Genomic DNA, 24,524 nt, shown 5'->3' with positions numbered 1-24,524 from the left:
GACCAATTCTTTTCTGCGAAATTGCAGAAATCTCTTCCCTTTGCTCTATGTAACTACTTAGGCCCTACTTCAGTAAATAGCTTGTACTAAAATTTATTGTTATAAGGCATAATCTTAAGACCTGTGCATCAAATCTTTGGTAGTTTGGATATTCTTCTTGGCATGTGGATGCTGGGTTTGGAATCAATATTTTAATAATAGTCTTTGGAATACCGCAGGTACAGGTGATGCTGCTCCTGCATACCCTGCTTCCAGGCTCCGCAGAAAATGTTAGCCACGGTACGCTTTCCCCCCACACCGCCCTGTTTGCGTGTACTTCTTGTCATCTGGAATATTAGGAAGTATGTTAAAGTAATCAGATATTTCACAGAAGTGTAGGTGAACAGCATGAAAATAGCCAGCAATAAGTGCAATCAAATACCGACTGAGTTCCTGTTAGCATCAGAAAGTAGATGTTCGGCAGCTTAGCTGCTTACACTGTGCTGTGAAAAAGCAACAGCGTGGAAGACGAGATGAAGCTGTGTATGAAAGGTGAATACAGTCTGGCATTGGAACTGGAAGCCTGAAGGGTGTTTTTGAGTTACTATGTCTTTGAAGTAATTTCCTTGTATTCCTATTTTTTGCTACTGTAAGCAATGAGAAAAATCTGCTGTTTAAGCTGCAGTAAGCCGGGAGGGAAGTTGCGACCAAAACACCAGTTGAAAAGCACCTGAAGAAATACCAGAACTTATTCTGTTTACTTTATTAATTGTAGATGACTGCCTTGGTAAGGAGAAGTGGGAAAAGGCAGCTCACTGAGGAGAATGAGTGAGTGTGTGAAACAGATAGGTTTTAAAAAAAAAAATTACATGATGAGTACAAACTGTTGTGGTGGTATTTCTGAATACTTGCAAAATAACACTGGAGACTGTCTGCGTGTCCCCTGCTGTCTGTACATCCCATCCCAACAGTGCTGCTCTGGACTGAGAGCAAGCACATAGCAGTGTTGGATTTGTACTGCTGGTATAAATCTTGAAGTCATGAAGGTGGGTAATGAACAGTACAGAACGAAGCAGGTAGACACCTGAGGGAAGCCATGGAGGATAAAAAAATGTGGATTTTTAATCAGAAGGTCCTGCAAGTAAACCCCATGTATTTTGCAAGAAAACCCCAGCTCCAAAGTAGATGATTAGAAAGAAAGAAATACGTGTTATTTTGCAGCTTAGTAGTTGAAGTAGTGCTTCCAAGCAGCTCAAGGAGATGAAATCCTAGTGCTATGGAAGATTTGAGTAAACAAAGACTCTCCTGTGCGACTGTTGAAAAATAACTGGACATTGAGTGTAAACGGATGATGCTTGTAATGTAATGCACAAATAGGCTTAAGAGGAACGGGGAAAATGCAGTTTGTAAACTACCTCCTTAAGGAATTAGTTGATGAGAGTATACAGGATGTGGCTTTGACTGGGCGCTGTAAAATTACCCGGAAGTTAGATTTCTGCCTATAATTACAAATAAAGAAGGACAAAAAAGAAAAGATTTTTCTAATTAGAAAAGTAGTCCTGGTAGTCTAATTTTTTCTGACTTGGCCAGTGATAGAGTGAGGGCTTTTCTGAAACTGGTGAGAACAAAATCTTGCACTGTGTAGAGGAAGGTACTGTAATATGTTAGTGACTGACTCTGGGGTAGCTGCTGGGAGGCTGGTATGGGCAACTGAAGCCTGTGGGTGCGCCCAGGGCCCCGACAGACACATCCTTTGGTCTTGGGACATTTTTTTGTTTGCGTCAGCTTTGTAACGTCATTGCAAATGCTTCTTGGCTGGTGTTTTGTGACAGAATTTCTCAGTTCATTAAGAACCTGCGATATATACATGTGTTTCACTGCTCTGCAGTGTGAGACTGGTACTTTTTTGAGCGTTTGCAAGCAGGACGCAATATAAATCCAGAGGTACAGCAGGTTTCATCCCTGGGTTAATGAACCAGTTGAGCTGGACACTGCTAGTATTTAATCTACCTGTCTATAATGTATTTCTTCCTTGGCTGAAAGGAAATTCCTTTGGGATGCTAGCAAACCTAATTTAAAAGCTTTCTCATTTAGGAAATTATGTTTCATGCTTGAAACAGTTGCATGAGTATTTTGATTGCATAATGACCCTGCCTTTCGGATAGCAGGGCCCAATTCTCTTGCGCACCATCTCTGTGAAGAAAGGGATGGCTTGAGACCTCCCCCTGAGGTCTTACTTCTCTTACAAGGCTAAGAAAACACCACTCTGTTACTTAGCTTTTCCTGCAGGGCTTAGAGGCTTTCCAAAATCCTGGTGGAGTTGCTCTAATTACAGCTGGTAAAAATTGCACTTTCCTGAACAACCAAGTAAATTGTGGCTGGTTGACTGTGTTGTAACGTTACAGGGTGTATAACGTCAGGGCCCATGAGTAGGGAAACACAGGAAGTGAGTGTTTATATTGTGGTCTTTGTGTATCTGCTGGTTCAGAAATGAATCACTTTCTTATCAGTGCTCAAGGTACTGCTGCAGAGGTGGAAATTTTAGGGTCAGAGCAGTGGGTTACTGTTCTGCAGTTGGCTTTCTCTTGGGTTTGCCCCAGGTTACAGAGCAATTTATTTATTTATTTATTTATGTTGTAATCTTTATTCCTACTGACATCAGTATTCTGGCAGTAACAGGGGCTAATTCTGGGCTTCTTTCCAGACTGATGTCTTTGATCAGCTAATCGCCTTAATAGAATAGAGGCATTCCCAGCAGAACAGAAGGTACTCAGGATTCTTCCAGATATTTACATTTTTGTGTATAATTCAAACTAGCAAAAATTTGGGCTAAGCTCTTTGAAATGCATCATGTGAACCCTGTGTTTTGAAAGAATGACTAAAATGAGGTGATGTGTAAGAACTAAATAATTTAACTGGACCTGGTTCGTTTGCTTGTTATGAGTGTGTGACTCGAGCAACAGCAGGCTGTGTGAAATAGGTTGGTCTCAATTCTGCTGTAAGTGTAGAGTGTTTCACGGGGCGTAATCTGCATGTGGCAACCTGGTGGAAATTTTTACTTTAATGACTGAATATGAACATTTGCTAAGTCTTCTGTCTGAAAGTAGAACTTCTGGCGTGAAGTTCAGGACACACCAGTGAGATGGTGAAACTTGAACTGTTCTTGCTATACTGAGAATTTGCAGTGGACAAATAGAAGACCTCATTCTTGGGCTAAAAGCTCTTCAAGGACTAAGCATAATTTGAAAAGAAATTTTTTTAACCTTTCTCTAAAGATCTTCAGGTACAGTCTACAGTAACACAGCGTACTGTTAAAAGCTCTTGTACTCTTAAGACCTCCGTAGCAGTAACTCTCAAAGATCAGTATTTTGGGGGAGAGTAGTCAGAAAGCTCAACAATGGCTGATTTTGTTATTTTTCTTTCTTACGCATTTTTTTCCCTAACCCTACAGAAACGTGAACTTGTGCTGAGTCTTTGCCATGTTGTCCATTATAATAAATGAATCACAAAATAAATTACCATTTTTCTGCATACTCTGAATTGGTTTTCCTTGCCTTCTTTAATGTTAAAATAGAAGTTGTAGTGCAATATTTTACTGTTCTTAAAATTATAGTTTTAACTAACGGGAAAATGTGAGAAGCTCTGAATTTGCACTAGGTCTCACTGGAACTAATAGGCTGAAACCCGTGAGAATTTTTGGCAGTTTTTACCCTGCACTGTTATCTCCATCTGCTACTTAATTTGGAAATTCAGTCTCACAGTGTGTACAGTACTCAATTGGTGTGTAGATGGCGGGACAGAAAGGGTTTGCTACAAACTGTAAGAACTCAAAGGAGGTGGGTATATCACTGGTACGTTTTTCTGGAGAGTTTAAGGCCAAAGGATAAGTTAAATCACTCTAGCAATCCTGTAGGCTTTAGATCATTTTCTTTTAACCAGTTACTTTGCCAGTGGGCTGCGCTATGGCTGTGGTTAACACTTTCTGCTGCTGTTGGCTGTAGTGCTGAATCACACTGACACCAGGATAGAGCCCGGAGAGGTTGTGGGGTCTCCATCCTTGGAGATATTAAAATCTGTCTGGACATGGTGCTGGCAACTGTCTCTAGGTTGTCCTGAATGAGCAGGGGGGTTGGACCAGGTGACCTCCAGAGGTCCCTTCCAACCTCAGCCATCCTGTGATTCCGTAATAAATATCCTACATATGCTACTTGTTAAAGTTAAATGTCAAGAAGATTTTTGTTTTCACCACCGTGGCAACAGCAGCTAGTGGAATCTTGTAACCACTTCCATAGATGTGAGAAGGATTTATCTCTGTATTTTCCTGAAAGGGCTGCCTCATCCTGCTAAAGGAGTTGTGGAAGATAAATTGTTCTCTGGCCTTCTCTGTCAGAACGGAGACTTGTGACTTGTTTATGGAGTACACTGTAGGCTAATACTGATGTTGCAAGAGGAGGAACACTTGGTATCGGCCACACGAATCAACTGAAGTCTGCAGATCTTTCCCATAACTGTCTGTCCTGGAGCAAATAAAGCCCCTCTTGTCCGGCAGGCAGAAATTGTTTGAATGGCCTTGAGGTTATTTGCCTCATGTCTGCTTTTTACCTGTTGTTGGTAGCAAGAACAGGTGGCCAAAGAAGAAATGTTTCAATGGAGCAGGTTCATTGTGTCAAACCAGACAGAAGCTTTTCTGCTGGCTGGAGCAGTTGATCTTTGAGACATTTGGTCAGGAGCTGTAGGGAAGTTGTGGCAGTGATTTGGGCCCTGATGCTATTTGGCCATACAGTCCAAGGAACAGACTTGTCTGACAAGTTCTGTTCTTCTACGATTCTTCTTTCTGTATTCTTCTACTATCTCTAGTTGTACCTTTAACATACATAGAGGACTTAACAGTTCACGTATCATACAGATCTTCAGTACTCTCTCCAAGAGTTCAAAAAGGGCTGTTAGGCATCAAAGATGCTACTCTAAGGGTAGAGACTTAATCTTCGAATGAGTCATGCAAACACTGTGCTAACATGCTAAGTAGTGAAGGAAAAACACTATTAATCCCATTTGTTACATGCAGTTGTGCCATGGAGTCTGTGAAAAAGACTATTAATCCCATTTGTTGCATGCAGTTGTGCCATGGAGCCTGTGAAAAAGGTTTTGCAACAGTTCTATCTTTGAAGAAACTCTCTGAGCCCCCTCTTCTAGCATTCAGCCTGCCCCTCCACCCTCTCCCATCAACAAACTTCTCCTAAGCCAGTGTATACAAAATTGAATTGGAACATGCCTGAGCAAGAGTGCAGAGCTAGTTGGTGAGTATTCTTAACCACCTTTGTGGTTATGAATAAATAAATGCCCTCATTGTAAACCATCCCAGTTTTGAATTCTCACATATTGGCCTTCCAGAAAATAATACACTTAACCTAGTGCACCAGGTGTTCTTTTAAAAACTGTGTTGGTGAAGTTAGGGAGTAATTAAGCATCAGAAACTGAACAGCAGTTACGAACTTTTCACAGGCAATCGACATCAGACAAACATCTTGCCATGAGTATGAGTATTTTTTCCAAAACAGGCTCATCGCTGACCTCTTGGTTCTGATCACGTTGGCCAGCTGAGAAAGTACTTGTAGGAATCAAGCCTGAGAGCCAAAAACCACGCTTCTGGAAACCAAGTATCATGGGCTCAGTAGAGACAAGCTAAGTGGCAAAGTGCAGTTTCCCTACCTGCCTGGTTTCCACTCATCCATGCCTGTTTCAGAGTTGTTTATTCTCCTTTGGTCCCTCACATGAACAACTTAGTCCCTTTTGTGCTTTCTGCCATATATCTGCCATGTGGAGTGCAACTGAAACTGTTTGGACCTCCTTGACCTATGTTTCAGGCTTGAAGAAAGATCTAGGTGCATAAAAGCTAGTCTTGCTGTTCCCTGACGGTGTTACTTGATCTAACAAAATACTACGTTTGCCAACAAACCTACAGTAGCGCTGTTAAAATTTGGTTTTGGAGCACTGTCATAAAATAGCAAGTTTTAAAAAAATCTCCACTAAGGAAACTGAGCCGTTAGACAACATTTTTCCTTTTTTGAATCTACAGAAAGTGTGCTTTCTGTGTATATTTCCAAACATGGCTAAGATCAGTTCTAGTGATAATCCACTGTTTACCTCATTTTACATTTGAGTGGTTGTCTTTAAATTGCTGACCTTTAATATTTGTCAAGGTGGCAGTTGAACAGCAGTTCTTTTCCTCATGTAAATGACAGCCACTCTAGTTACAAAAAAGTCTTTTAATATCTATCACAATTTTATTTACAATTCTGTCAATATTTTAATAGTAGGATTAACTTCTGTTTTCTCCTAAATACTTAGCAAATTCTGATTTTCCTTAAATATAAGGAAACACGGTAAGAAAACAGTTGCCTGAAGGCCAGGAAGAGTTGGGCTGACTGACTGGATGCCTGAGAGTAAGGTGCTATGGGGCATAAACAGCACTAGGAAATGCTTTCCCATTTGTAAAATGGGGGAGACTTAACTCGTAGGTAAGAGAAAAGTGCAGTAAAATGTGTGGATATTGAGTGACACAGGCGAAGAGGAGGAAAGAAAGGGGTAAAAGAATTAATATTTAAAGAAATTACTTTCTTTGTCTGCTGATCACTTTATTAATAATTTGTATTTGTATAGGTGGTTGAATCCCTTATTTATTATTGGCCATAAACGGAAGCTTGAAGAAGATGATATGTATAAAGTGCTGCCAGAAGATTCCTCAGAGAAGCTTGGAGAGGAATTGCAGTGGTAAGGAGAAAAAAAATCATGGTTCTCTTTCATTGTATTGAAGGCGAAAGAACAGAAGGAGTTCTGTTCCTTTTCTAACATTAAAAAAGGTTGTTGTAAAGTTTAACAAGGTTTACTGTTTAAAATGCTGGAGGGCTCAGAGTAATACTTAGAATACTATGGAAGCATTTTAATTTCTTCAGGTTACACCTAGTGCAAAAGTATTAGAGTATTTCCATTATGTCATTAATAATTATAATGACACTTTGTAGAATGCTTGGAAAAGAAGACTTTTCATCAGCTGTTACTGCAGTAATCCTTAATAAATTAATGAGAGTCTTCTGGTCTGTGGTAGAATAGCTATGGAAACTTTTAAAATAAAAGCAGGGAAGAAGTTTTAGGGTGTTTTCCTTGTTTTTGAGCACAAACGGAATTAAGTGGCAGCTGCGTACCCTTTATGGATGTGTGTATACAAATATATGTATGTTGAAAATATGCCACTCTGGCAAAGTGGGTAAAATGCCTTGGACATATCTAAAAGCTTGTGTCTAGGACATGTTTTTATTTTGTTATAAAATACTCTTTCGTGGATTGTGTACCAATTAATGTTATGAACCCAGGAGGTTCTATCTTTTTTTCTTTTAATAGCGAAATATCTTCCAAGAATAACAGTTCATGTAAATTGTCTTGAACCTTGCAATAGAGGAGATTTTTATCTTCAGATAATCTTTTGTTAAATATAATTAGGGGAAGAGGTGTTTCCTAATGAAAAGTGGCCCCTGTATTAAGAAAGTGTGGCCTTGCTATTTCTTGCCTTTAGACTAAAGGTAGAGCAAATCAGCTTTCCTAATAGTTTGGTTGGGATGAGAGATATTTCTCAAGAAGTAAAAAAGAATCCGAACCCAAAAGGTTATGGCCAGGTGTTACATCACCCTGCACTGACTGGGTTAAGTAAAGAAACAGGGATAGTGATAAGCTGATAGGAGCACACCTTTTAACAACTTTCTAGCTGGAGAGCTTTGCCAAAGTCCATGGATGTGTCTTGAAGCAGTTCAGGGAGTTCGCTGTGGAGGAAGATGGACTGTTTCCAGTGATTCTTAACAGTAAAAGCACACACTTTCCATGAGTCAGGAAATGGTAGAGAATACAGCATGCAAAAAAAGAGAGTGATTTTTAATTCTTTAGTGTACTTGGCCAAGAAGCAGAGTGTATAGTTCATAAATAGCCACTTAAGGAAGTAGCCTTTTCTCTTGGGCCAACAAACCCCACAGAATATACACAGTTGCAATTCTGATTCTGAAGCATTTAGACGATAACTCTATAAGCCTTGTGACAAAAAAGAGGATAAAATGAAAAAGTTCTGTTTTCCTTTCCGTACTGTATGCTTCAAACTTGTGTGCCTTGTTGCAAAATAATTTGGCGTTCACGCCTTAGACTCATTTCAGCGCTCAAACCAGCAAGGTCAGAGGGCCTGGCAGAAAATATTTAGCCTCCAGAAGCAAGGGGAATATCCTGTCTGACAATAGCATGCTTTAAGAAGTCTGCTTAAGTTCTGATACTTGTTAAAATCACGGTTGTTATTACTGTCTTTGATTTTCATGTGAACGGACTGTGTCCTACATGTGGGCAGGCATGCAGTAATGCAAAGGTCTTTGCTACTCTGCTGCTGTGATCCTTGCCTTCAGAGATGTGGGGAGTGTTAAGTGACAAAACTGCTGCAGGCAGTTCCCTCTGCTCTTGCGTCATATCTCCTCGTCCTCATAGAAGCACGTGGTGTTAAAAAGAAAGGGCCATACATGAGAAAGGATTGTGCGTCACAACCTTTCTAGGGAAACACAGAGCTTATAAGAAGATAAAGACACTACATGCTACCTCAGTTTAGTCCATAGTCAGGACATCAAATGATAATAGGCTCTTAACTAAGGTGAGTGTCTGTCTGAACTGAGAGAAGAAAAAAGACAGACAGGGTTCCTCATCTGCAAACATGTCAAAGGTGATACTAGTCAACAGTGGTGAGTTGTTTGTGATTACACAAGAGCAAATAGGCCTACAATACTGAGCATAACATGTTCATGTGAATGACTGTTAACCTCTCTTGTGTTTTTTGTCATATAAAAGTGATCATGGCAATCTGGCTGTAAGTCTAATTTCAGGTAATTGCCATATGATTTTACTTCTGTCTTCCAACATGTTTGCATTTTGTTTGTCAGGTACTGGGATAAAGAGGTGCAAAAAGCAAAAAAGAGAGGAAAAACACCTCATTTAACAAAAGCCATTATTCTTTGTTACTGGAAATCCTATTTAGTTTTTGGAATTTTCACAATGATTGAGGTAAGTGGTGTAAAATGTGATATGACACACTTCTCAGCTAACAGCAATATGAAACTTGGCCTCTTAAACTGCATGGTACGTACTGGTGACTTCATGCTGGGCTGTTCAGAGAACCCGTAATGTTCGTGTACTCTCTCAGAAAAGTAAAACAGAGCTACAGCCCAGTAGAGACTGAAAAAATTTAGTTGCAGCTGTGGGATTATGGATGTGGAACAGAGAGCTGATGTCAGTGCAATATTTTTGAGGCATCGTAAGCAATTGACCAGCTTTGTAAGGCTTAGCTGTGTTTGATGTATCCGAGTGGGGTGCCCCACAGAAAAAAGGGGGTTTTGCTATATGTAAATTGCTGTAAAGGAGAAAGTCATCTTTAAAAATGGAAGTGTAATACGTATTCATGCAATTTCTATAACATCAAAGATATTATTGGTGATTGAGAGAGTTCTTTTTAAAAATTCAGCTACATTTATTGTGGATCGTATTTCTTTTGGATTATGTGTTGATAAAAATTTGTTTGATGTTTTAGAGCACAATAAAGACAAAATAATGGGGGAAATGACTTGCGGCAGCACTTGGGTGTTGTTTGCCTGGTTACAAACTTGGGTAGCATAGTATGATATGAAATTGTTAACACTTTTCTTTTCCTTCCTTTTTCTTTTTCAGGAAACCCTCAAAATAATTCAGCCAATATTTTTGGGAAAAATTATTAGTTATTTTGAAAACTATGATTCCTCAGATGAGGTAGCTTTGAAGTTTGCATATTGCTACGCAGCTGCTCTGTCTGTGTGCACGCTTATTCTAGCTATAATGCACCACTTATACTTCTATCATGTACAGCGGGCTGGCATGAAGCTGAGGGTAGCTATGTGCCATATGATTTATCGGAAGGTAAGCAAACCTGTTCACAGGTGTATTTGGCATTTGACAGCTATTTGATTAGAGGGGTTTCAAAGTGGAGTTGTTTGTTGCGTTCCTGCTTGCAATTCCATTGAAGTTACTCATTTGTAGAAATGTAATGGAGGCTACTACATATTGGGCTTTAAAGGTATATGTGTGGTTTTGCTTTCTCTTTGGTAATACGGCGTCTGAATTACAGCTTCAGTCCTCCTAATGAAAGTGGTGAGTTAAATAGCCCTAAAGCCTAGGAGGAGCTGCTGATCTTCACCTGCTTGTGCTGTTGGAGAGGAGCCACCATTGCTGGTGTAAGGGTTGTATGCTGGAGTGGCAAGAGGCTGTCAGCATACACCAGGGGAGGGGCAGAGCTCCCAGGGGATGCTGGCAGTTACCCAGCCCTGCAGTTTCATCCCCAGGGAGGACGTTATGCTTGGCTGCCACCATCTGCTTCAGCATTCTCAGTTGCCTGGAAATTGCTCCACTGTCCTATATCCACCCTGGCCCTGTTGTGGTTAATGGTGGGATTTGTTTATATTTATTCCAGCAGTGCTGTAGAACTAGTGAGTTGCCTCCTTTGCGGGTCAGAGAGGCTGCCCTCCTCTCTCAGGGCATCCGTCAGGTTAGTTCACAGGCAAGTCCCTTTAGTGTATCCTTCCTGCTTGGGGGGAAGAAAGAGAGGAGTGAGCAGAGGAGTGACGGTTCAGAATCAAGGTGAATCCTAAAGGTAGGGTAGAGCTGTTTTTTAGTACCAATTACTGGTTTTACTGTGGAAGCACTGGAGTCCTTCATTAAAGCCAGTGAAGTATGAAAAGGGATGTATGTTCAGTAAGCTGTGGTTTCTTTGCTGTCTGTGAGTCCTGATCAGGAAATAGCTGTCCTCGACTCCAGGAGGAGCCAAGGCCACTGTCAGATGGAAAGTGGAAGAAGAGAAGTTACGAATATTACCCACAGGAAGGAGTTGAGTGACATCCAGGATGAAATGCTGGCCTTGGTGTGCTCTGGGGAGCAAGCAACCCAGTTCTAAATATCTGCTTCCCACTTCTGAAGCTGTTGGCAATACCCAAACCATTGAGCCCGTCTCGGTTTCCAAGCAGGAAGCCCCTGCTGGGGATGCTGGAAGGGAAAATGCCCTCTCTTTCTACCCTTAGTGCTAGATATGCTAGTTCTTACCTCAGAGAAGTTTAATTGAAGGGTCAGGACTTTAAACTTTCTTTAGAATGTAAAGAAATCTATGTTATTTTGGCAGTTAAACATAGGTACCATCCACTTGAGGCAAACGCTTGTACTATTGGTATAGCTCATGCAAAGGTTTTGGGCAAAGCAGTAAAGTGAGGAGAGTGAAAATGGCCCCATTGTAAGTGCTGATTGCTTTTCATGCACATATTTATTCTCCTCCCTCTTCTCATACCTTGGAAATTATCCTCTGGGAACTTGGCTCTAACATGGCACACTGCTTTCTTGTACATAAACATCTCTCTAAGGTATTAATTTACTAAACTGATTATCATAACGCAGTTTGAAATTAATGAAATATGTATATAGCACTGTTGTTTGTTGCGGTGTTGATAGTAGCTTAGAAGCTTGGAAAAGAAATGTTTATAATGGGCACCCTTATTTCTAGAGATGTGATTAAATGGAAAATTAATCTCCCCTCATCTCATAAATGTTTTCTCCTGAGGGTGAAGGCTGAGGTCACAGCAGAACATTGATAAACGTTTCTAATCGTTTGTCTTTTTGTTATCCGAGGCTTATAGATAGGTCATACTTTCTCTTTATCCTCATATATGCTTTTGAAAGAATGTGGATGCTAATTTACCAGCACTTCTGTGGTGTTCGTTAATTGCTGTAGTAAATAAAAACTTGGATTTGCAAGGATGGGTGGGTTGAACGAGGGAGAATCCTTAATAGAGAACTCCACGTGCTCATAATTCTTAAGTTTTAGACCGTTTTTCATTTCCTGGAAAGTTAAAATCTCATTTGCAAAAAGCCTATATTCAAGATGTATTGTGATCAGTAAGAAGTATTCGTGATGCACACAGGAAGCTTGTAACAAAAATAAAAATGGCATCTGTGTTAGGAATCAACATGTTTTAAAACCAAAGGCTACTTATGGGAGGCTGATTTTCTTTTTTTAAGACTTAACTTTTAGAAGCTCTTTGAGGTTCAGAATAAACGCTAAAGCAGTTTAAGTTGTGCAGTAGTTGGTTGAGACAGAAAGCAGCCGAAATGGTATCAGGAGTTCCTCGACTGAACAGTTATATTATTACTTTCTATGGTCAGTTCTTCCTTTTTAATGTGCTTTTTAATTAACTATTTGGGGCAGGGAGAGATTAAAACACTACGATGGGAGTACAGAAGGCAAATAATGGTTAAAGAGTTGAAATTGGGCCTGTGCAATTACATCTGGGGGAAAAAAGTTTAACTTGAGACATCAAGCCTACAAACTGCTCTCATTAGTTTATATAATTAAGACCTATTTTCCTTGAGAAAGCATGCTTGCTGCTGAATAGACTTTTTTGGTAGAAATCAGTTATATAAGTAAAACTGTTGCTTTGTGTCCAATGTTTCCACTTCCTTCTTCATACTTTGCAGTTAGACAGGTCTATTCAGCCAGGAAAATGTAAGGCTTATTTCACTTAAAAAAACCCAAAAAAACCACAAAACAGAAAAACACCACAAAAAACCCCCAATGCTATGCCAAAAGTAGTTTTGAAGCAGAAAGGGAAGAAAAGACTAAACTTTCATTGCCACTGACACTGGAAACGGCTGTCTCTTCACTGAGAAGACAAATCAGTCCCAGATTCTTTTGGCTCAGATGCTTGCATGGTTCCGCCATGGCCAAAGTGAACTGGGCTAGTACATTTTGAAACTTGTTTTTGCTGCCTGTGTCTGAAACAGGTAGGAAGAGGTCAGGAAGGTGACTCGGGTGGCGGGTCTGAGGCACCCAGGCTGTGGGCCGCTAGCAAGACACCAGTGCAGCACTCTCCTGGGTGGCTCAGGTGGACCTCGGATAGCAGATACGTCTGTGTTGTAAAGGAATTAGTAGCCATAGGTGCTGTAAGCACAGCTGGTGGGTAACTTCTTCAAACACGCACCACTTGAACACCTATTATTGTGGTCTGTGGATATCTAACAGGAGCTTTTCTAGGAGCTTATCAGCCTTGATCTGTGGCATGGAGTAAACATGATAGAAGTGTGGATGTGCTGTGGCTGCGTTACCTGCAGGCAGCTTTGTGGGGGATTTCGAATGTATGAGAGACAAATGGCTTAAGACAGGGAGTGAAGCAATGATTTTCTCAAATAACTAAATCTTGTCTCTCATATACACAGTATCCTAGATTTATTATTGAAATATCAGAGTAATGTCTTAGTGGAGTTTTGGATGTTTCTGCCTGCTGGTTTCAATGAAGTTAGGGTTGGGATTCTCTCTGTGATTAACACCTTTGTAACCCAACAGTGAGGTGCAAGAAAATGTAAGGCTCTTTGCTTGAAACGATGCTTTGAATAGTACTTTGATGTCTGATTTTCTTGCACCTGATTTAAAATACTGCAATGATACTTTTGAAGCAATTAGTGCTTTTCAGGTTAGATTATTGATCAAAAAGGAATCCTAATGACAGCTGGGGTTGGACTCCATCCTTGTGGGTCCTTTCCAACCCAGGACATTCTATGATTCTAACTGTTTGGAGAGGGAGAAGTAGATGTGTACCGCCTAAAAATGTGAAGTGTTTTTAAGAAGTGAACTATTACTGTTAGAGGAGAACAAGTAAACTGTTTTGTATACTTTTTTACTTGTGCTGCAAAACTGTTTTCTTTCTCGCAGGTGTAGGAGGAAGCAAGGTCTGTTATCTGCACCTTTGAGCTATTTCATTTTGGATCTTTGCAGTAATGTTCAGACTGCATATTTCCAGATGTGATTTTTTTTGGGAGCATATTTTATAATCACATACTATTTTCCACTGATTAACTTCCTTATTAACCTATAAAAGTATTTGATGTTTACTCTGGTTGTTTTTCATAGCATGTGATAAACTTAATTTAATATAATTAAGAAATCTTATGATTTTACAAGAGTTATTAACAAGGGAAATATTTATTAATTTGTAAAGGAATATTAACTCTGATTTGGAAAGACAGAAAGCACAGTTTGCAGTGTTAGCAAGAACGGATAGTGTAAAATAAATAACAAAGTTGTTTTTCTTCTGTCAGGAAACTCATTCAAAACACAGTTCTTTCAATTGGCCAAATGTTGTCCTGATTTAAATTTGATCTTCAGCTGGAGTTTTTGGTTCCTTTTTCAAACAGATGCTCATAATGTGGGGGAGGTCAATGCAAATGAAAAGTTACAGGCTCTTTTGTTTAGTTTTAATAATTTGCTGTGTTGGTATTTTCCCATTTTTAATCACTTCAGACATGGAGATCATTATGGCACTTGTGTTTGCGCAGTTCTTCCCTAGACTTCTATTTATACTCTCTTCTGCAGGACTTTCTTCAGAGTACTTAACCTTAGATAACATGTGAGTTAGGTTCTTGAACTGTGCCTAGATATTATCAGGCAAAAGCTGAGATGTGCTTTCAGCTTTTGCCCTGGCATGTATATTTGTGTTGAGTCTTCTGTGTATAGGTGTACTGTGCTCTATAAGCTGTGACAATTTGAGACTCTGCTGATTTTTTTTTTAGGCACTTCGTCTCAGCAACATAGCTATGGCAAAAACTACCACTGGTCAAATAGTAAATCTTCTGTCAAATGATGTGAACAAATTTGATCAGGTAAGAAGTCTTACAGACCTCTCCATGGGGCAAAAGAAATTGTGGGGTTTGAGTGAAGTTTTTGTTTACAACTGTGGTTAAGCTTTTTTTACGAACATTTCTTCTATTTATTTCTTGAACATCATAGGAAGAGAAATAGTCTCATAAAATATGGGAGGAAAACATACTTTCCCCCCCATCTTAAATATTTTCCTGCTGTTTTCCTAAGCTCAGAGAAATGTTGGTGCGTGAAGATAAAACAATATCAGTGTGGTAATTTGCTTACTTTCTGGAGGTTAGGCACCTCTGTGTACATTTAGGTCTGAATCTGGTGCAGAATTCTCATTGGATGCCTCAGTACCCGCCGCAGGCAAAGGTGCTTCCTCAACTTTGTGTTATTAGGGTTTAATTTTTTAGCTAAGACCAAAAGCTAATTTTTGTTTCTTAAATGTTTGTCTAGGTAACGATTTTCTTGCACTTCTTGTGGGCTGGACCAATTCAAGCTGTGGCAGTAACAGTACTTCTCTGGATGGAGATAGGCCCATCGTGTCTTGCAGGAATGGCAGTTCTGATTATTCTTCTTCCTGTCCAGACCTGCATTGGGAGGCTTTTTTCTTCCCTAAGGTAAGGTTGCACTTGTTGGGTTGTAGGTATTTTCTGTCCTGGGTTTTAAAACGTGCATACTGGATGGAGGTAGAGTACTGCTGTGAGGTCAGCTTCTGCCTGGTGAGGTTTTATGTGTTGTCTTATATCTTTGTCGATGTTTCTCATAGTTTCTAATGTGATATTTCTGAATTCCTCTTTAGGGACTTGAAGCGGTCTGTCTTCCAGACATGCTGAAAATACCTGCTACTCATTAGCTGTCCAATACCTTAAAAGAGTTGGGCTACTTCTGTAGCTACCTTGCTGTAGATCTTGGCACAGAATTGTGTAACTCCTTGAGCTTTGCTTTCCTGCATTGATGCTTAGGGAGTGGTTACTACGAAGGCAACACTGTCAGTACTGTTGTAAGTTTGACTTACTGGGGTGATACAGGAGTTGCAGCAGAAAGCTCTGAAGGTTTCGTTTTCAAAGATCTTGCTTTCTCTCCTCCAAGATGAAGATGCAGAGAGGAAAAAGGAGAAGGAACAGAGAGAAAGAATGAGGAAATTATGATGATGGTTTTGATGGTAGCTGTGAGGTTTCGGACTGTAAGGTTGTAGGCTGTGGAGATATGAGTTTGCAGTAATTTTCCATTATCAGACAAATTGTAGAAAAATACTTGCCTTGAGTGGAAATATTGAATTATCTTCAGTGTTCTTGCTTCCTAACTTCCTTTTTTTCTCCTAATTTATCATGTTCTACTTACATCATGAGTTTATAAATGGCTTTTTCATCTAAATGGGAATATTTTTGTGTTCCTTTACTATGTATGCATACACTTAGTAGTGTTATGCGTCTTTGTTGCATTTGTTTTCAGGGTGAACGGGTTCCTTCTAGCTCTTTGGATAAGTAAAACTTTTTAAGTGAGTTACTGTTGTTTTCAAGTTGTATTTTAAGACAAGTTTTCCAGAGGTGATTGGACTGGCATTGCCATTGCATGGCTAGGTATGAAGAGAGAGCTGAGAACTGCAAAAATGAGACCAACTCGTTGACTTCCTTCTATTTGTAACCACTGTGATAGTCTTCAGTTATTGTACTCGCATGCCGTTTCTCAAATAATGAGCCATTCAGTGTTTTCTGTCAAATTCTTAGGTGTTTTATGATAAAACCTGTTTGTAGAACACTTCCAATACATTCTTACATATGCATTTTCACTGCATGTGTAATACGCATGCATAAGTATCAAACTACTTCACTGTTGGGTATTTTGAGTTTTAAGTTTTTGAGGTTTTCAGCTTTGAGTCAGTCGTTAAAATACTTCGCACTTAACTAGTGCCTTATATGTGGCAGTAAGCATTATTATCCCCATTTTACAGATGGGAAACTGAGGCACAAAGAGGTTTAAGGGACTTATCCAGGGTCAGACAACAAGGTGACAAAAATCCCTTCTCAAAGGTATGTAGTGTAAAAGTTAATCAGTGGCAATGCAATGTTTGGGTTTTCCCCACATTCGTTACAGCCACTTGTTTGGATGCAGTTTAAGGGAAAGGATTTGTGAACCAGAAAAACTTTTGCTTGTCTACGTGTGCACAGATCTTTGTATTTGTGAACAGAAATCTATAGCAAACAGAAGGAGTTAATGGAAAAACTGAAATGGATTCCAGCCCTGTATTAATGAGCGTGTTCACATGACAATTGCTGGGAATCTGCATGGATTTAAGGAAATCGGTCTGTGAAGAAGTAATTTAAGGATTAAAGCTTTTGCTAAAATCCAGGCACGCTCGTTGTGGCAGCTAATTTGTGCTATTGTTCAGCACTGTACTTGTGACCCAGTCTTGTAAACACATATACGCCCACCAGTTTATGATGCAGGCATTAGCTTCAGAGCCGTAGGAGTTTGCAGAAACGGACTCAGTATCCTATGCAATGGTATACACTGTATTATGCAGTATTGCTTTTACCTGCACAAGTACTAGAACTTTTATAAAATACACGTGACCAAATATGTTATTTGAGAAATAGATCAGTTATTGGACTGAAGACCATGTTATGTGTATTTATTCACAAGAACTCAGCCCTTTCACTGCTTAGCCATGCAAATGTAATACTTTTGTTTAATGTACTTTTAATTTTTATAAAAGAGAAAAACTGTGGAGCTGTTGTCAGACACGATTAAAACTTGCCAAATGTGCCTCATAAAAGCAAAAAGGAATTCTGTAGCTTGCTTAATTTAGAATGGTTATTAGTATCATAGAGGGGACTTCTCAGACGCTTGAAGAATTTTTAGGTCCTTTCGTATTGCGCTCTTAGGCGTGCTGTGTGAGCATGTTTCCCAGTCATCCTGATCTGCATGTACTCTGAATGTAATATTTTCAAAACTAGGGACACATCTTCCCCTGTTGTAACTTGCCATCAGTGTGCTGGAAATCTGTGTACTTTAAACTATTATATAATGTCTCTGAGTCTGTGGCGTCTGGTATGTCTGTACCAAATAAGCTTTTTGCAATGCAGAGGAGTGTAACTTAAAAAAAAAAAAAAAAAAGAAAAAAAAAGAAAGAAAAATCCCTCCCCCACAATCTTTTGAACATTTTAAAGCTATTTGAAAGATGATGGTTACTATGATAACGTTTCAGTGGGAAAACTGAGAAATTGGTTTATGAGAAATGTAGTCTCTTTGATTCACAACATTTTAAAAAGAACCCCCTGTTAACTTCATTATTTTGAATCACCTTCAACCTTCTGTTATCTGGAGACCAAGCCTGGAAGTTAGGTCTGAAAGGTTTCAGAAGATTGCGGGTGAGAATCGTTTCCTGCTGCAGAGACACGAACAACACGTGCTAAATTTTACCTTTTGCAGTGGTAAAAGTGGTGGTGTGCGTATGGGGAAGAAAGGATGAGCTCTCACATTTTTTGAGGAATTGTTTTTCTTTTACTGTTTCTTTTTTGGAAAAGGAAAAGAGGTCTTAGCAAAGATAATATCGTTCCATGCCAGTACAGTTGGTTTAGGCTAAGCTATCTTCCTCAGCCTTAATAAGGAGCCTTATTTGTATTAGGGCCAAGTTCCTACATTTCTGTTGTCAGTTTTCTTGTGTAAATATTTCTTAATACCGTGCTTCAACCATCCCAGCATTTAGGGAATGCTGGTGCTGAGAAGTGGTTGTTTTTTTTTTTTTTTAAATGACAAGCTGGTGCCTGAAATTCTTTTTAGATAAGTGCTAAACATGGCTGTTTCTTCCAGAGCATCAGAGAGATGTTAAAGGGGAAAGGTTAAGCTGACAAAACCCAGCCACCCATTCTAAAGAGCTTTTTTTTTTTAAAATATGATCTCTGAATCCTAATTTTCATTGGTATAACAAAAATAAGTAATTTATCAGGAAAAGGTATGTTTTATCAAAATAAGGCCTACCGTAGCTCACTATGAGCGAAGTATGTTTGTCTACATGAATGAATTCAGAATTGTAATAGGTTTTATTATCATGGTTTATGCATTCATTACATGGCTTCTAACTTCCAATGCTTTTTTCCTAATTAAAACTGTGACTTTATTATTTAATTATATATATTTTTTCCAGTTTGTTCATTAGTGCAAACATAATGTGGGACTACAATAGATATATTTACTTCAGTGTTAATTACAATTAATGCTTAAATAATATTTGTTGAACAAAACCAGATCTAGATTAGCTTTCCTAAATTATAGCTCATGTACTAAGTAATCTTTGCTTCAGCTAGAGTTAATCTTAAAAAGACACAAACAGGCCAGTTTCTTTAACAACATCAGAAGAGCCTTATGGGAAGGGTTGCTGTTCTGGCATTTCAAAACAATTTTTTTAAGTGATTTTCTGATTTTTGCTTAGTTCTAAGTTTAATATTTGTAATTTTTTAATTTGAATGGTATTTTGTATGCAAGTATGTTGTTTTAGGAATACCATGTGTTTGCGTGAGCTGACATACAATTATGAACATTGAATCAACTCACAGTTCCCTAAGAATAGGGAATACCAGCAATACAGACCTACCAGGTCTGTCTGCTGTGTATCAGCCTTAAGATACTGTTTTAGGAAGACCCTTTTTAATGCAATTACAATTATATGAGTCCTCTTCACAAGTCAAAGCAAAAACTTCATTAATGTGCGTATGTTATGCGATTGTAAATAGCCTCTCTTCTTTTGAGAATCTGAAAATTTTTACTTTGTGCTGTTTACAGAAGCAAGACAGCTGCCTTAACAGACGTCAGGATTAGGACCATGAACGAAGTCATAAGTGGTATGAAGATAATAAAGATGTATGCGTGGGAAAAATCATTTGCAGAACTTGTGAATGGTTTGAGAAGGTAATCCTGGAAAGATACTGCTTGGTATACAATCTATATGTGTTTCCATTTTTTTACATGTCAATAAGTGCATTATTTTGTGCTTTAAAGTGCAGTTTACCTGAACTTCTTTGGCTTTTTTTGTTAAACTTTCTGTAGCAAGACTGAAGGAATGCAAATATATCTTAAGGGGGCAGGAAAAAAAACCCACCAACCTTCTGATATTTATAAATTCTGGGGTTTTGATGCTTCCTTTTACAATTGTGTTTAAAACCAGCAACTAATGAACTGTAGTAGCTGTAATTGAACAACTTCATCCTCACAGTTCTGTAAACTGATAGCAAGGAACCAATAAGCAGACATTTCTTGTCTGAGAAATATATGGAATCTGACTTTCTGTCCTACGTGGTACCATCCTCAGGCAGTACTCTGCTTCCCTTTCTGCTTTTCGAAGTATTACTCAAGCTGTCTGGGAAGGGGGGAGGGGAGAAAGACAGCAGCTCAGGAATTCCCTAGTTGTTCAACTGGCAAGGCCAGCTAAGTTTTGTATCTTACGACATTTCATTTCAGAGGTCCTTCAGCATCTGATTAAAACGTATTCATAAATTCTATTTTTCAATCAATATTTGTGCTTTTTGACAGTGTAAGAACATTCAGTGCTAAAGGATAACCGTAGGAGTTCGGGTGCATGTTTCTCATCATTTAATTTTCATGTTTTGTCCCTCTGCAGCATATGAATAGAAGATTGTTACTAGCTGTAGATTCTCTGATTTTTAATTTTTTAAAAATTTGCTTTATTTGGAATTCCTTTTTTTAAAGGAATTCTTTTTTCCTTTACATCCACGTGCAGGCTTGCAAACTTGCTAATATTCCCGGAGATGTTTCTTCCCACGCACATAATCCTTTCCTCCTTCAGATTCTAGGATCCTGTGCTGATTGAATGTTCTTGATTGATTGAAAGCTTTTCTCTCTTGCGTGGAGCCAGAGAGGATGTTTCTTTATTGAAATATTCTTCAATGGGCGTATTCACATCACTAAACTTAAGATTTCCAAGTTCAACACCTCGTTAGGATTAGAGGCTTCCTTTTTAATGATGGAGAGAAATGAGCTCTTTCAAAACACACCTTGAGCCTCTTTCTTTATTTTAACTACGCTGTGGAAAACTGTAGTTAAAAGTCTTAAATTCAGCCAGGTGATTTATTGCCTGGTATTTCCACGGTGGCCCTTGAGAGTTGCTAAGATGACATCTGAACAACTGTGTTGCTCTTTTTTCCTGTGGCTGTCCATATCAGTTTCCTTTTATATAACTCCGTGCCTTAAGACAGTGTGGTGTACTATATACAGCCTGCAGGTAGGCTGTAATTTATCTGATGTTTATGGAGAGTTGCACAAAGAACTTGCTGATTATCCACAGATAGTGAGAGGATTATTAAGGATTATTAGAGGGTGGGAAAGGAGTTTCATCCAGGATTGTAAACTAATTGAATTAGACCCAATTCAAATAGTTTACATACAAATGTTCTTTCACTGTACTCTGGAGGAGAGCAGAGATTGTGAGCCCTTAAGCTGAAAAAATTAGTCTCTGAGACTCTTTGAAAGTCTGTCAATTCAGCCAATTTGGCAAGTATAGTGGGAAAGTTGCTTAACTAGTTTTCCAGTAGTGCATCCTGCATCCTTCTCTCTGTTAAGTGAGGACTTAGTTTACTTCAAGTTGTATAATCGTAACTTGAGTTTCTAATCTTAGTGTATTTAGTTCCAAATGGAAGGTAATCAAAACGATCAAGATTTTCCCTGAGAATTGCCAGAATATTTGGGAAGAACAATTAGGAATTGTTTCAGGATTTTATGTTCTATATTATTTTAAGCAGATGAGATTAGAATATATGGGGAATGAGTAAGTTGTTGTGGCTCTTTTGATGAACTATTATTTTAATGAGAAGTTAAGCCTGATGGCATCCACATTGTAGATAGTGCAGTAACACTTTGAGGATTGGACTTGATGAGTCATTTAGAAGTGGAAACTGAAATTTAACTGAAGCAGAAATGGAGAACATACGCATCAGCAGCTTTTCAGTTGCTGGAGGGAGACTTATGTGTCTGTGCAGTATTTCAATCACTGTTTAGTTCGGGTAATGGCTGGTAGAACAATTGGCCTCACAGATCAGTATTTTTTGAATTATAAACCAGAATTCCTAGAGCAAAAGAAGCCATGAGCAGGGTCCAAATCAGGAAGGATTTAGACTGAGATAAAAGGAAATACTGCAAATCCTGTGATACAGCTTGAGGAGCTGCAGCTAAATAATGGCAGATACTTGGGCCATGGGTGAACTCTTGATCTTTTGGAAGTTGCCCTGTTTTTTTCAACTGCAGGGTATGTGCCGATCTTTTCAGGAGTTTTTTGACTGAACTCCACTACTGGACTTTGATATTGGAAGGATGAGGAGTTTGAGGGTGCTTGGCCTTTATTAGAGAGGTTTTTACCTCTTTGCTCTTGTATGCAACCCAGAAAGATTTGAAGCAGATTAGAATCTGAATTAAAATACTAGTTTGACCAATGCAGAAAAAAAAGGTATTTTAGTTTTCTACCCCTGAAAAGTATTTTCTATAGCTCCTAAGATACTAACTATGATAATTTTCCCCACTCAATTTCTAAGCCTTTTAAATTCTCTTTTGTTATTTACCATATAACATACGTTCTTTACAGTTCATTACAAATAAGTTGGGGTGGTGTGAGGGAAGGAGAAAGGATATAAAAGTAAAACCGTGAGAGCGGGTTTCCCTCATCCTGTTGTTGAGGGAAACTGTAATGAGAGATATTGATGTGATTGTTTATATTTTGCATTTTAGGAAGGAGATTGCCATGATTATGAAAAGCTCCTATCTTCGAGGACTGAATTTAGCCTCTTTCTTTGTGGCAAGCAAAATAACAGTGTTCATGACTTTCATGGCATATGTACTACTTGGCAACGTTATCTCTGCAAGTCGGGTGTTTGTTGCGGTGTCCCTGTATGGTGCAGTAAGACTGACAGTAACTCTGTTCTTCCCTGCGGCTGTTGAGAGAGTATCCGAGGCAGTGGTTAGCATACGACGAATCAAGGTATGGTTATTGATTTGAATGGTATGTAGATTTCTTCCTGTTATTCCAACATTGTTTTAATGTCACTGACCAAAGCAGCCTTATTTTAGTTTTGCAGTTTGGGATTTTTAATGAAATAACCTATTTTGAAAGCTGAACGTGTTGCTGAGTATGCATGTGCAAAAGCATGACATGCACTGCAGGGCAGGCTGAAATGTAGAAGAGCGTACATACAAAGAAGTGGTGTAGACATTTTTGAAGTAAGAGGAACACGTGTACGGGTATGCAGGCATGTTGGGATTGGGAGTTGGAGGACAAAGCAGGGAGACTGGAGCTGGATTCATATTCATGTTCCACGTGCACTGCACTACCCTGTGAGCTATGAAGGACAGGTGTGAGCCCTAGCCGGTGTCTTGTGGCTGCTTTCGGTACTGGAGCAAAGACTCAAATTCAATAAGGATGAACATTAGTAATGCAAGAATCTGTGTTTGGCAGGTGGACTTTTGATTGGTTTGCTGTGTGTAGCGTGCGCTGCGTATAAAAAATAGTCATGTTTGCTCTATGTACCAATACTTAACATAAACTGCAAGAGCAAAAGACTTCAAATGCAAAATGCATTTTGGATTTAAATCTTTAAAAATCTCAAATTGTCAGGTTAGCAAAATATAGAATTACAGCATGCCAGCCATTTTAGAACTTAATTTTGCAAAAAAACCAGGTTAATCTAGTCTAGAATAGGAAAATAGTCATATGGCTTTGCATAGTGTCACTATGCCATTTGTTGATGAAAGTAGCTAAAAATCTCCTATTTTATTTTTTCTCTATATGCTTGAATGTAATAATTCATTTTTTTGTTGATACATTTTCTAACTGTACTAAGTCTGCACAAAACCCTATGTATTAAACAGGTAATCCTTGCACTTCAAAGAAGCATTTTGTAAAAGATGATGCAAATGGAGTTAGAAAAGGTTAATGTGTGAAAATCATGACCATAGCAATACTGTAGGCATTAACATTTTTTATTTGTGCTTAAACTAAACTGTGGGAGGGGAGAGAAGTGCTTGGGATACTGGATGTTGCACACTGTCTTTTCTGTACTCCCATGTACCCTGTGTTCACCTGCAGGGTAGCGATCTTTCAAGGGATCTTTCAAGCTGTGCAGGTTGAGAGACATGGATGGCTGAAAAAGATGTCTTGAGAACAGGAGAATGGCTCTTGAGCAGAGGCAGTGACATTCTGTTCCTTTTTTCCCCTCTTGTCTCTGCTTCCTGCATATCCTAGTGGTCACATGATTTTGCTTCTGAGAGCTGCCTCCAACTCCCTTGCATGTATGATTCCTTAAGGATGGTTTTGGAAACCAGCTCCAAAATCGAGGTTCATTGGGCAAAGAATTGTCCTAACGAATCTGTAGCATCCTTGATGCAGTCACCAACTTTTTAGCTTCCATTTCCCAAATTGTTTCAGGGTTGGACATTTTGCTATTGAATGACAAGATGCTCCCTGACAAAGATGCATTATTGAAATGTAAAGAAGTAGAAAGGAATTAGGAGAAGAGAGCAGGAAATACAGAAAAAATGATGAAGATGATGGCTAGGTATATTTGGGCAAAACTGAAAATGTGTTTTTTAAGGTGCTTTCTCTTAGGTTTTGTAGAACAAGTAAGGTTTCTGCACTGATCTTAAAGTACGCTCAGATGGAGAGAAGGAAGCAGGAGATACTATGCTTCAGGTGACAATAAACAATGGTTGGGAAGTAGTAGGCTTTTCTCCATATTCATTTATACATGCATAAGAACTGTGTGGCAAAAAGAATAGTGGTTATCTTATTGTGGTTTTTACCTAAGCTGTCTTTTCC

The 24,524-nt window shown here is 38.9% G+C and overlaps 1 protein-coding gene across 1 annotated transcript in view; it reads left to right on the top strand.

Annotated features, from left to right (window-relative positions):
- The window catches only part of ABCC4 (ATP binding cassette subfamily C member 4 (PEL blood group)), a 153,337-nt gene that overhangs the window by 6,289 nt on the left and 122,524 nt on the right, over nt 1-24,524 (top strand). Inside the window, exons 2-8 of the mRNA XM_075089741.1 lie at nt 6,640-6,750; nt 8,940-9,060; nt 9,721-9,945; nt 14,632-14,721; nt 15,161-15,324; nt 19,490-19,615; nt 22,442-22,691. Coding sequence (XP_074945842.1) covers nt 6,640-6,750; nt 8,940-9,060; nt 9,721-9,945; nt 14,632-14,721; nt 15,161-15,324; nt 19,490-19,615; nt 22,442-22,691 — 1,087 coding nt within the window. The remainder of the gene's footprint in view (nt 1-6,639; nt 6,751-8,939; nt 9,061-9,720; nt 9,946-14,631; nt 14,722-15,160; nt 15,325-19,489; nt 19,616-22,441; nt 22,692-24,524) is intronic.

Source organism: Phalacrocorax aristotelis, chromosome 1, assembly GCF_949628215.1.
Source record: "Phalacrocorax aristotelis chromosome 1, bGulAri2.1, whole genome shotgun sequence".
In the NCBI taxonomy this organism is placed as follows: Eukaryota; Metazoa; Chordata; class Aves; order Suliformes; family Phalacrocoracidae; genus Phalacrocorax; species Phalacrocorax aristotelis.
The sequence above is the reverse complement of the archived record's forward strand: the minus strand, read 5'-3'. Positions and strand labels throughout refer to the sequence as shown.